Here is a 14,240-nt window from a genome sequence, read left to right as displayed (position 1 = left end):
ACTACCAGCGCTAAATGAGCTCCAATTCAAGGTCTTCTGGCTGGAGGCCAAGAGTTCATCCTTCAAGTCTGTGGATGGTTCTACGTTTGTCATGTCTAGTTCGTCCATTTTGTAAAAGTTTTTTGATTGTTGGTCTCACGAGTTGGTCGGAAAAAAGAGGAAAGCCCCGGCAGAGCCGATACACCTGGGAAAGGCAGAAGATAAGATGTACCCTGCCAAGGCATCCGAAGATCTGGATACATTATTCTTTAAAAATATAAAATATTCAAGGTGATTTAAGCGTTACCGTCTTTCGTCTTCCGTGCAGCTGAATAACTAAAACATTTACATTATAATTTACGTGGGAGACATGTCATAATAATAATGCACTACCATTTTTCTTAAAACTCTTAAAATAAAAAACAAGTACACAAATATGCACACTTCACTTTCATATTTAGATCAAGAGCACCTGGCAAAGAACAACAAAAACCATTATTAACGAAATATCTCTCTCTTTAAAACTCATTTATTTCACCCTTATAGTGAACCAAAATTAAGTCTATTGTGCCTTGAATAGAACAAAAAAATCATGACAAAACTAATCCAGAATTGTCGTAAATGCAAATATACACATCCATTGACCTAGAATAGCAATAAAAATACTTACCCAAGTAGAAGTTTGAAAAAGAGGACTCATACTCGAGTGTCCTTTCCTCATTCATTTAGAATTAAGGATCTCAGTTTGATAACATTGACCGCTGTTGGTTGCACACATCAAAGTTTATAAAAAATATTAATAACTAAAAAAACCATGCCACCTGTACTGGCGTTTTCTAAGCCTGTGGCAATCTATCTTTTATGTGCATGATAGAAAGTGCTTGCCTTGTTATTGTAATTTAGAATATACAACGAAATCGATTAGTTTTCCAACCCTATCTGTATTTTGAACCCGCCAGCCAATACCAATGCTTTGTTTTTTTGTTTGTATGGGTATACAGGTGGTTCCCGGCCATATTGGTTTGTCCTTACATCGGAGAGCATTTCCTGGTTTAAGGATGAAGATGAAAAAGAAAAGAAATTCATGTTGCCCCTTGATGGATTAAAGCTCAGAGACATCGAACAAGGATTTATGTCCAGACGTCACACTTTTGCATTGTTCAGTCCTGATGGTCGCAATGTTTACAAGGTAATTTTCATCGCTCATGCTAAGTTAAAAACGTATTATATTTATTTAACAAATGAATCTATACTCATGAAGGATTATAAACAATTGGAATTGTCTTGTGAGAATGTTGACGAAGTGGATTCGTGGAAAGCATCATTTTTACGTGCTGGTGTTTATCCAGAAAAGGATGTGTCACAAGAAAATGGCGATGAGGTAAGACTTTATAAATTTTCATGGCATCTGTTTTCGTTTCGTCACTCATTGTCGTACGAAGTTAAAGTATTGTTTATTTATTTTTGTTTTATTTGTTCATTCAATGTCCTCTAATCCTTTTCCTTTGACGTTTTTTTTTTTGAGTTAGTGTACTCGAATATCTCCGTCTTAAAGAATCGTTTGTAGAATGTGCTGAATCTACAAATATAGGTTTTAGTAGATAGTCTAGAATAATCAATCATAGAAGTGTATTCAAAGAAAAAAACAAATAAATAGGAGGCTTTAAGTGAGATATTGAAATACTAAATAAATTATTAATATATTTTACTGACTTAAAAATAATACATTTTCATAAAATCAACAAAAAACTCGAACAAAGTAATTTTAAGAAAGGCTCAGCCTCGGTTAAATCCATATACATGCATATATGCATTAGGCTCGCCACATTGTTTTGTTAAATCTAATAATAATAATAATAAATCTCATAGCGTATTTATTTATTTTTTAAAATAATACTCTCTTTGAGTTTCTTAATAAGTTTTCTAAAAAATAAGTAACTAGCTTAAAAAAAAGTAGGCCAATTAATATATCAATTATTTGTCTTAAACATTTTCAAATCTCAGTTTATTTAGATAGGGAATTAAGGGTAGAGACTGGAGTGGATAAGACCTAGAAACCATACCATTCTCCATACATAAACTCTTCAATCAAGGTTCTCTTTTACTTTAATGTTTATTTTTTTATAGAAATACAGTGGCTGATAACATAACTTGTTTAGAACAAACAGTTTTCTTAAAGTATTTTACTTACCTTAAGTGATTTACTCCTATAATCCATAGCTTTGATTATTTACATATTTTTTTTTTGAATTTATCGATTCATATTTACCTTTAATCTTTCAAAACAAGCAATATATGATCCGAGCTGGTAATTAAAATCTTAATGGTACTAAATTTTAGTTTGTCAGTCTTTTTACTTTTGTGTTAATGTTACGTACGTCATGATATTGATACAGAAATATTCTAAGTTAAATTAAATAAACGCACATATCGATATTAGTTCTGATTTTCGTTTCTAAAACAACATTGAATATTACTTGAAACAAAAAAAAAAAAAAAACTAGAAAACCGAAACCTTTTAATAATAATATAAATACAAAAATATAAAGTTGTGAATTATGTAACAATTAAAATGTGAATAATCATGTTTCTTTTATAATCATACAGGATGGACAAGAGGTTTGTTTCATTTTTAACTTTTGTTTGCCAAACATTTGTGTATCTAATTTTTTTTTAACTATTGGCAAGGTTTTTATTTCATTGTCTTATCTTAATCTCCTTTAATCCTTTATATGAATTAATTTGGATGATTGTTTATGTTTTATTTTATTTTTTGGAAATTGAATTTATTGGACTTAAATAATTGGGGTTAGAAAGTGAATTTGTTGATTAAAATGTTTTGATTGAATTAATGACTGAAAACCTCAGACAACAATTAGAAATTGTTAGTATTAAAATAGACTAATACAAAATGAGGTTTTCAATCATTAAAATTTGTTTAAAAAATGTTTATATCAATAAGATAAAACTTTTGAAATATCGTTATCATCAATTCTGCTCTAACACCAACAGGGTTTTATTAAAGCATTCATATTGTGTTGGTATTGGTTTTTTTTTCATTGAAAAATGAGTTTGGTTTTTGGCTTCCTTTTGAAAATTAAATTGAGAAAAAGTATATTTTTTTGTTGAAATCACTCGCTCTGCTTCCAAACTCACAAATTGTATACCTAGTTGCAAGAATTCTTGTATATACTAAGATTTTAGTAGTTGGTCATTTAATAAAACATTTTTACATTCATACTACTTCTAAAAAAATAACAATTTTAAATGTTACAATTTTTTTCGAGTTAACTAACTTAAACTCTTTATCTTTACAAAAAAGTTTATAACTAGTTGATATTTTCTTGTAGTTAATCGAAAATATAAATACAATTATATCTCTTATAAATTTCTTTTAATAATTTTCGATATGGTTAATGTTGTTCAAAACAAAACAAAAAATTGTATTCTTACTACACACGGCTACAAATTTGTATCTACATAGTTAACAAATATTAAAAAAGTTATTAAATGTATGAGGTAAGCTTTATAATAATGAATATTTTTAAAATTCAGGATTCAAGTGAATGTGAAACAACATCAATGGATCCACAATTGGAACGTCAAGTGGAAACAATTCGTAATTTGGTGGATTCATATATGAAAATTGTCACAAAGACAACACGTGACATGGTACCAAAAGCTATTATGATGCTTATCATAAATAATGCTAAAGACTTTATTAATGGTGAACTGTTGGCACACTTGTATGCATCTGGAGATCAAGTAATATATTTATTATTAATATATCTACAACACCGTTTTATATTAATGAATTCATCACTTTTTTAATCTTATCTTAAGGCACAAATGATGGAAGAGAGTGCGGAATCAGCAGTGAGACGAGAAGAAATGCTTCGAATGTACCACGCTTGCAAAGAAGCTCTCCGAATCATTGGTATGTAAAACAATTACAACTTTGTCTAATATCAATTAACTTCAGAGTAACATAAATTGATACTAAAATAATTTCTCTATTTACAATAATAAATATTGATTATTATTTTAGGTGATGTATCGATGGCCACAGTTTCAACACCAGTTCCGCCACCTGTCAAAAACGATTGGCTTCCAAGTGGCTTAGATAATCCAAGATTATCACCGCCTAGTCCCGGTGGTCCAAGGAAACCAGCACCCCAGCAACAGGTAAATTAGTTAACAATAATTTGTATTATTTTCATAATATAATATGTTTCATCCATTCTTAGGGCTCTTTGGGAGGCTCTGTTGGAGGTCGTGGACCACCACCACCACCAGCAAGTGGGCGACCAGCCCCAGCTATCCCCAATAGACCTGGCGGTGGTGCACCACCTTTGCCTGGTGGTCGACCTGGTGGTCAAGCTCTTCCAGCCCCACTTATTCCATCGTAAGTACATTTTGTATTCTTTATTTAAAAAAAATATTTATTGGTTACATTAAACAAATCTCTCTTAATGGGGGTGGATTATGTATATCTGTATTTAGAAGAACAAAACGAAAAAAATCTATTTTTTTATATTATGCACAAAGCTCAAAAAGGATTGTAAATGTCACGCTCATTTATTGTGATGTGCGCGTGCACTATAAGTAAGCACTTATTTTCTCACGCTTGATTTTTTTAATTAAATCACGCTTCAAAGCGCGGTTAATCCATTTAAGCAAGTTGATGTCAGAATATTGAATCCTTTTTGTTGAGCATTGGTCTTATATATAAGAACCCAAAAGTTTTTTAAATAATTGAAAGTGAAATGCCCTAACAGATCACTTTCAGTTAAATGAAACTACTTTAATAAATTGAAATGTGCATTTTGAGTTCAAAAATTGCAGAAAAATGAAATGTCATTTTACATAACATAGTTGTTTATGCTTTTACTTGTTTTTTTATTAAGTGAGTTCAAAAGGTATCCTTTAGAGAATCGATAAAGCGAGCGATATGATCACAAAGACAATTTTGCAAACAAAAACTAAACTATTTTTTCGTTTTTATCTTGTGATATTTAAAAATCTATCATACACTAAATTTTTGGGTTTAAACACGAAAATTTAACATTTTGGAATAATTTTTAACACGTTTTCTTTTATTGTTACTTTTTCTTTTTTTATAAATTGTTGTAAGTTAGCCTAAAAAACTTAACGAATTTTACAGCTAAATGATTTAGCATAGCTTAGGTTTATAATTTGTATTATTTAATTGAAATTAAAGAATTTAAATCCTCATTTGTACGATAAAGGTTTTGTTGTGTTAGAAAATAAACTGCCCCAAATAATAATAAAAATTATTTGAATATACATAACTTAATATTTGGATTTAAATACAAAATTCTTCCCGCCGGAAGAAAGAATGTAAAAACTTACTTTTTACGATTAATTAGAAGCTTTGATGCATTCTTTTTTTAGACCAACTAAATTCTGTCAGTGCGTGGACATCGGTATTTCAAAACTTCATTCCCCTTTACACAATTTTCGCACTATAATGAGTTCACCATAAAGGGGGACCGTAAGATAGGACCTTCATAGAATGCAGTTAGATATGTTTCCTAAATTTCAAAGAATCTTGATGATTACAATTAAGATGTTGAATCTTTGAAAACAAAGTCGACATGAAGCGATTACACCAACCAGTACAATTCCAGAAAAAGTATTCACATTTTGTACTGGTACTTAAAATGTTGAAATAAATAAGAACACTTGAGGACAAAATTACGTTTTTTCTGTCCCACAAAGAAAACAATCCTTTTTTATATTATTTAGATGCCCTAAATTAAATTTTTCTATCACATCAGATTTTTAAAAAGGGTTCTTTTAGAGCTGAGTTTAAAGTCAAAATGTCTCTTTAACAAAAAAATTTATGACGATTCTGCAAAGTACAAAGTAGCAGTTTCTGGAAATTCAGTTAAGTTAAGTCTTAAATTTTTTAATGAAGGAAAGGATTATAGAAAACTATCAGGATTTTATTGAAAAAAGCCGCTTCATAAATTTAGATAGCCTCAAAAAGCATTATATAGTTTTTTTTGTTTGAATTTTAAAAAGTAATATCTGTCAACCCTGATGTGATACATTAATTTTTAAGTCGGATTTGAATTAAGGCCATCAAACCCATTGGAAAATTGCAATTTTATTTGCAGTAAAAAAATCTAGCCGACACTGGTCGTACCTCAGTTGTAACAATTGTACTTAAGAACCAGGTAGTGATGTAAATTTTGTTCACTCATAATACCTTTTCAATGCTTGTAGATTATTAATGGATTTTAAATTATTTTAAGAGTAATAAGACTAAATTTTAATAAATAATATTCAATCGCTTATTCGATTTAAAGGTTACCTTAGAAGTATTGAACTCGGTACGAACAAATTTAGTATTAATAGTTTAGTAGGGGCTTTACATTGCATTTAAAGTATAGGCTTTCTAGATTGACTTTAAAGTAAATATATGTTCTTTCTCATAACCGTATTCATTTGTGTTTTATATTATTTAAGGAATCTATTGAAAAAAAAAAACATACAAATATCAATTATATGTCCTAACAAAATTCTCTTTCTATTATTTCTGCTTTCCATTCTGTCTATACTGCAAAATAACATTTTTTTAAACTATGACGTTGTCGGTTTATAAATTATCAACTTTTAGACGGCGTTAAGCCATTCATCAACTGTAACTAACACAAACGGCAAACATAGAAAAATAATTACTATTACTAAACAAACTTCATAATCAGTCTAAATTATGTTACAAAAATCTTAAATAAAAAAAGAAATATGTAATGTTAATAAATAAAAATACTTTTTTGTAAAAGAAAGATTACATTTCTTTTGCAATAAAAATTAAAAAAAAAATAGTATTGCGCTTAAAAACATCTAGTAAATTTTTAGCTTAAACTATAAGTTTAATTAAATCATGCAAATGTCGTTTAAATTATAATTATTATTATTATTAATCAATGTTAATGTAAAATTAATTTACTGAAGTACCTTTTATAAATGTGTTATTAAATATTACAAGCACTTGAATGTTAAATATATTGTTGAAAAATTGAAATAAAATGAAATGTAAAACATTTATAATTTCATTTATATAGATATATATAAATATATACAAAAATCCAAAAACACGAATAAACAAATTAAACATAATTATTTGATTCTTTTTTGTTTAGCTGATTTTAAAAGCATATCTATTTATTTTGTTTGTTTTTATTTAACTAAAGAAGTTTAATTGGTTTATTTATTCCAAAAATAGACGATCGCAACTTGCAACGAAGAAATAGTAAAGAAGAAAAATAAAAATATAAAGAATATAATGTTATATTTATTCACATTGAATAGTAAAAAATCGAAAATAATCATTCATTTAAAAAAGAAAAAAATTCATTACAACATACTTGGCTCTGGGTGATATTTTGTTGTTTTTTAACTTTTATTTTGTATGTTATTTCGTTGGTTTTCTTATTAGTTATTGTTTGTAAAATTGTCTTACTATGTAGTTTAAAATGTTATTTAAAAAAGCGGATTTATTGAGAGAGATTATATAAGTATATATGTAATTGCAGTTTTTTGTTTGATTGTCAAATTTTTCGGTCTCGAGTGAGAAATTTTAAGTTTTTCAATACTTTCTATATTTCAAACGTGAAATGATTTTGTTTTATAATACTTCTTCTGCATCAAACCTTTTTGCGTTATGTCAACCTTCTTGTAAACATAATTTTTGAAGGAAAATTTTGATAAAAAGAAATAGTTTTCATCGTTTTTCGAACGAGTCTAATTAATTAAAGTGAGAGTTACAGAACGTTGGCTCAAAACAAGTATGGAGGATTTCTCCGAATAATAAGTAAAAAGAAAGTGACTTTAGATTAGTTTGGTCCAATCCGTGGGTGTGAAGTGTTGGGTTTTCAAATACTCAATTAATAAAGTTTTCTTTTTTTTATATCTGATTTATGGTATAAATCCACATCATTGTCAAGTTCTATTAAAAATGTATTTAAAACGAGTGCATCATTCAAAATTTAATTTATTTATAATTCGACTCTGTCGGCAGGTATTTATATACTTTGAATGTTGGTAATCTTAACAAAAAACTGCGATTTTTTTTTAGTTTTATATATGTTGTTTTATGTTTAAGCTACTTGTACAGTCAGTCAAAGGTGTAACTGTTACTTTTTTTGTATACCAGTTTAAACATTTTTTGTTTTAAATTTATTTTTGGGATCTTGTTCATTAAATAAGAGTGTGCGCTTTAGGCCTTTGATTATCACAGCGGGCGTTGCTAAAAATAAATATCACTCAAGTATGTAAGAATTAAATTAAATTACGCCAAACAATTTTCCTATAAAAAGTTTGTACCTACTTCATGAACTAACCATTTTTCGTCGGATCATACACAAAAAAGTCATATTACTAATGGAATGAATGCAACACAATTTTGACTAAAAAAACTCAAAAAGTATTATTTTCAAACGCTGAATTTTACCTAAGAATTTTTGACTTCATTGAATCTAAAGACCTTGTATTTATGTATGTATATATCAATTAATTTGTCCTAGTTTTTCTTTAATCCATATACAAAATAAAAAATGATTATAAAATCATTTTTATTATTTGTACAAATTTGGCTGACTGTACTTTTGTCGATTTTTGTTTTGTTTTATATATGTATTTACAATCAATTGTGTGTTCTATCCCTATAATTAAAAACCAAATATATAATTGTATTATATACCATAGTCGTGTTGTTGGAAGTGTTGGTGGCGCTGTCTTACAGCAATCTGGAGCACAACAATATGTACCTCCCCATATGAGACAACAAGTTAACCAAGCTGTCGGACAAGCTGTTACGAATGCAGCAATGAATGAGTTATCTAGTGTCTTCGCCAGCAAATTCAAGTAAACTTTTATGTTTGTTTGTTTTGTTTATAAAATTTTGTTTGTGTCCGTTTCTTTTGTTGATATTTTTTGATTGATTTTTTTGTGTTTGATTTCATTTTTATATCATGATTATTTGAATTGTATTATTAAAAAAAAAGTCTAACATCTCACAAATCAATAAGTTACTTTGTTTGCCTTTTGTTCTTTTATTATATTTTTATTTTCATTTTAATTTTAATTTCTTTTTTTGTACATAAAAAATCGAATGTATTTATAATTGTATTATAATTTTCAATTTAAACCAAAATAAGTATTTAATACAAAAACATACATATTTATTCATAAGAAGATTGAAGGGCTCAATGATAGATAAATTTACAACAAAAATGAAAATAAATAAAGAAGCCCCTTTGCTCCAGTCACTGCTTGCATTTTACAATTGTTTTTTCTTCTTAATTTCTTTCAATGATTTTTATACACAACATACACACAACTTAGTATGAAAAGATTAATTAACTGTTAAGCAATCATAATTGTACTTGTAAGTTTTTTTTTTTAATTCACTTTCAAAGTAATATTGTTGAAGGGTTTTAAGTGAAAAATAATTTGAATACAAATATATTTATAATGATAAAACCGATATTGTTTGTACAATTAAAAATAGTAAAGACATTCTTGGTTACATTCTAATAAATAATGAAATAATGTCATATCTTGAACTTAAAATATCATCTCTTATCTCTGAGATTAATCTTAATTCGGGTTCCCAAAAAGAAGGAGCCTATAGGGGTATGTCCCCTTAACAACTTATTTTTGTCTTTTTGTAGTAAGTCCTCTTTTTGTAAACAATGACATTCCTGTACACAAATTTGTGAATCTTAAAGTCAGACATACAAATGTATGTAAATTCACAAATTTGTCATCTTCAGCTTTGGTGGACTATAATGAAAAACATTTTGTCAGTTTCATTTGAAATTATAAACCTGGAAGTGTTTCTAATAACTGTAAGCAAAACTTCATATTTCTATGACTCAAGCTAAAGTTTTAAGATTTTATGCTAAAAGACTATTGCTATTTTAAAAGAAACGAAGCTGAGTGTCCTACCTAAACAAACTTATGTATACGTATAATTTAACGGATGCATATCTTCTAAAATTTCTCAAGAATGTCCTTACCTTGAAATATATTTGAATACTAATTGTTGATTCATAAACAAATAAATAAAAGTAACATTCCTATATGAACATATTCTTTAAAATTATATTATTTTGTTTTATTACTATCATGTATGATTGTCATTATTAATTAATTAATATATTATACAAGTTAAAAGTTAAATTCTTCTTCATTAAAATATATAGAATGCTTGTTGTTGTTTTTTAGTAGTTTTAAAAATTCTATAACTTAAAGAAAAAATAAAAAAAATAAAAATCCTAGCTTTTAAAGGGAGAACATTATAATTGCATGTTTATTGCAAACTAATTGCTTAAACAGAAATTAAAAACTAAATATTTTTAAATGAAGACTTTTTTTATTCACAATGAATAAAAAAAATATTCCAAACAAAGTGTATGTTGTAATGATATTCACACAAAAAAGCAAACATAATATTGAGCAATTGTGTAAAATCACTAAATGTTAATGTGTTTGCACTTGTCTTTGCAAATGAGCGATTATTAGTTTTTCTTTTATTTGTTGTTAAAACTTGTTTTAAATCTGCTAAGCTATGATAATCGATTAATTTTGGTCTTTTCAAGTTTAAACATATCCATATTATTTGTGGAATTTGTGTTATACCTAAAATGTTTGGAACAAGCCTTATAGTTAATACCTAAAGTGTTACTCGGCATATTTACTTGGGAAAGCTGATATGTACGTTTGGATGGTGTTGCTATAGATTAGACTGCTCTTTTTTTGTTAAGCTTTGTGTTTTAAAATCGATAAAAAAATGCAGTTTCCGACAGACGCTTTGGTCTATTTAAACAACCGTTCTGCTGAGAACAAGGAATTTATTATCAGTGGCTACTGCTAGTACAGTTTGCAATAAATTAAGGCAAATTAATAGACTCACTCGAGTTGTGCCAATTCAAGGTGCTTTTAAGATAGTACATACAATTCAAGATGACAAGACCGATGTGTTTAAATTTTGTTAAGTTTTTATTTTTTCATTGATCTAAATCAAATACCAGCAAGGCCTTATCCTTATATTCACCACCTAGTATTTAGTTCAAATGATATACCTTTAAGTGGAAAATATTACCTACAGATATTTCTATGCATATTTTGTTGAATGTTAAGAACTAATGGGTTGTCAATTTGCTCTCTGCAGCAATGTATAAAAAAACTTAGAAAGTTCAACACAAAAGACATCTTATTGTATTTGAGGTATCTGATTTATAATGACATTTTATTTTTGGAAACTTTAATTTTTGCTTATGCATTTCCATATGACAAACAAAAAATCGCTTCTCTCTTTATGTATAAAAATTCAAACGCCTTTTACTCTTAAAGTATAACCATGATATTAATTGTTTTTAAGTTACCACAACACAATATATTATACTAAATGTCCGTATTCATAAAGTTAAACGAAATTTAAATTAAATGTTTGATCTATATTTATGTATATGATAATATTTATATATTATATACAAACATACATATACATAACATAAACCAGCTGTAAAAGGGTTTAATAAGTTACATAAATAAACCATACTATAGTTCTTTGCGTTCTTTATCTCTATCTCACTGTGGATGAAATGAGATTTTAAAGGAAAAATAATTATTAAAAATATCAATTCAAATACAAATATTTAAATCTATCATTGCTGTTTAAAAATAAAAGAGAAAAACAAAATAAAATATCATGTAATTAAATTTAAGAAAACTTATGAAATACCTACATACACATTATATAAATAATATACAGTGAAATAGTGATTTTAAGAAGATTCCCCAAGTTACTAAAATCTCCATATTCAGCATGAAAAGGTTAAAAACAAAAGATGAATAGTTATTATACATACAGTTTGTATAAGACATTTGATGGTACTCCAACTAATAATATATATATATATACATATATATATTCATATATGATATGTACTCAAAAAATTATAACTATATTAAACTTATAATGTTATAAACAATGTATAAGTATATACATTCCAGCAAAGACAACTAAAAAACCAATACCTTTGCTAAAAAATAAATATACATAGAGTACATAAAAAACACGACGACGCAATTAAAAACAACTCAGAACAGTAAATATGCCTAATATATATATATAAAGAATATACATTATATAAATGTATATGAGAATAAAATATATTATTTAGTTAAGTAAAAGTTAAAATTTAAGAAAAAACCGTGCATGTATGTAATTTCTGATGAAATATGTTGGAAATTAAGATTTATGTTATGCAAAAATAAAGCAACAAGAAATAATAAAAATAATAAATAATTTTAACTGATTTAAGTTGTAAAAACAATCAACTAATTGTTTCTGTCTTCCAAAACATATATTTTTGTGATTTTTTTTAATTTTATGTATTTGTTTCCGTTTGTGACTTTTTTCTTCTTTGTTATTATTATTTTTGGAAGTGCTTAATATTGGTGGTGGAAGGAAAAGGTGAGTTAATTTTTGTTGATACTCATAAATACATAATCTGATGCATAATGCATGATGAATTGATAATATATTATGGATGATGAGTCGTCGTGTATCATTGCTAAGTCCAAAGTAAGGTTTTGTAAACATGTAGTGAGCCAAACAGTTTTAATACACAAAATGGGGTTTTCAAAATTAAAGATTTTCTTGAAAGTGTTGACAAGCCAGTATTGACCAAAAAAATACAGTTGAAGCTATGGTTTTAAAATATTATTGCTACTTTAAGGATTGAGCTAGATCTAAAATTTCTTATTATCAAAGATTCCGGATTTAGTTCTCTTAAGCTTATATTGTTTTGATATCTTAAAGTTCAACTTAATTAATACGGAATAAGTTTTTTTGTAAGTGATCACATTTTAATCTTTTAAGACGTTATTTGTTTTTATCGCCAAAAAAAGCAGTTCAGAAGCGATAAACATAGGTTTACTACTGGTCCGCTACATTGTATTTCGTTTGAAACGTAAAATTTTTCGAAACTATATTTTTTTTTTTCAAAAAAAAAAGGAATGCGTGTACCAATAACAAAACCTGAGTGACATCTTTGTATATAAGACCTATAGTACTATTTTCGTGGGTTTTTATGGGGGCAGGGACTAGTGGTTACGGCGACATTAGCTTCTGCAGTTTTTCGTTTTACTTTACCTTGTATGATAAACTTCCAACGCCACCTTAAGGCTACGGCAAATATTACAAAAAACAGCTGCCTAAAAACGCAATAGATTTTACATGCATAGGACATAAAGAATAAGCCCCACTTCTGTAACTTTACAATATATTTAATGGCTTCAAGTGGTACGAAATTCAATAACTAATTTTCTTCTCTCTTTTGAAAAAACGTCATAAAATACTTATATATCGCATTAATGCATATATATCGCATTGAATGCATAAAAAAAGTGCACACAAAATCAAAATATCCACTTTACTTTGAGTTTACCTGCACAATTACAGTTATTTAATAACAACTAACTTAGGGAATTTGTCGGTGCTATTAACATTGAAATACTTTGTACTATATTTTAATCGCAGAACTCTTTTCAATGCTTAAACTCTGCTTTTATGCTGGACTAAATCGAACTAAATTTTCCTGCACAAGATCTACTATGCTTCATGAATTTTAATATATATTCCAAGTTTTTTTATTTAAGTCTTTATTCACAGAATCTAACGAAATCGAATTTTTACCTCGAATCGAAGGCTTTATGATATGTCATTGGCATAAAAAAGTAACTTTGCTTAAATTCGTTGGAAAATTTCGACTGGGATTGGAATCTGTGACGTCTTTTTTTTCTTTATTTTATTATATTTTTGACTCTATTATTTTTTTTTATTTTTAGTCGACCTGGCCCAAATATCGCACCAAAACTACCCGATCGACCATATTATGGCAATGCGAAAACCAACGGTAGACCGTATTAAGTACAATCATACTCAAAACCAAAATTTAAAGTGTAAATCATAAAAAATGACATTTTTTTTAAGAATATAGCATCTTTCATTATTTTGTAAATAAAAATAATATAATACGTTTACTGTAAAAATAAAAACATGAAACAAAAATATTGAAACTAGAAAATAATTTATAAATTAATTAATTAAAATTATCGACAGTGAAGAAATAAAATTATTGTTAGTATTTAATTTTAGATAATATGTATGTATGTATGTATTGAAAATAAAAACAAGAGCGATTAATATTCAAAAGAAA

The 14,240-nt window shown here is 27.2% G+C and overlaps 1 protein-coding gene across 4 annotated transcripts in view; it reads left to right on the top strand.

The window, feature by feature from the left end:
• LOC129948108 (dynamin) overlaps nucleotides 1-14,240 on the top strand; it is a 32,091-nt gene extending 17,851 nt beyond the window's left edge. Inside the window, exons 8-16 of one of the 4 annotated variants that reach the window (XM_056058943.1) lie at nucleotides 981-1,168; nucleotides 1,241-1,360; nucleotides 2,587-2,598; nucleotides 3,535-3,744; nucleotides 3,823-3,916; nucleotides 4,028-4,164; nucleotides 4,227-4,384; nucleotides 8,716-8,874; nucleotides 13,870-14,240. In XM_056058943.1, coding sequence (XP_055914918.1) covers nucleotides 981-1,168; nucleotides 1,241-1,360; nucleotides 2,587-2,598; nucleotides 3,535-3,744; nucleotides 3,823-3,916; nucleotides 4,028-4,164; nucleotides 4,227-4,384; nucleotides 8,716-8,874; nucleotides 13,870-13,951 — 1,160 coding nt within the window. In that variant the 3' untranslated portion in view covers nucleotides 13,952-14,240. Of the gene's footprint in view, nucleotides 1-980; nucleotides 1,169-1,240; nucleotides 1,361-2,586; nucleotides 2,599-3,534; nucleotides 3,745-3,822; nucleotides 3,917-4,027; nucleotides 4,165-4,226; nucleotides 4,385-6,625; nucleotides 6,932-8,715; nucleotides 8,875-13,869 lie in introns of those variants that run through there. The other 3 variants (XM_056058944.1, XM_056058945.1, XM_056058946.1) reach the window with 3 other exon arrangements.

Source organism: Eupeodes corollae, chromosome 2, assembly GCF_945859685.1.
Source record: "Eupeodes corollae chromosome 2, idEupCoro1.1, whole genome shotgun sequence".
Classification (NCBI taxonomy): Eukaryota; Metazoa; Arthropoda; class Insecta; order Diptera; family Syrphidae; genus Eupeodes; species Eupeodes corollae.
This window is presented reverse-complemented; position numbering and strand designations above follow the sequence as displayed.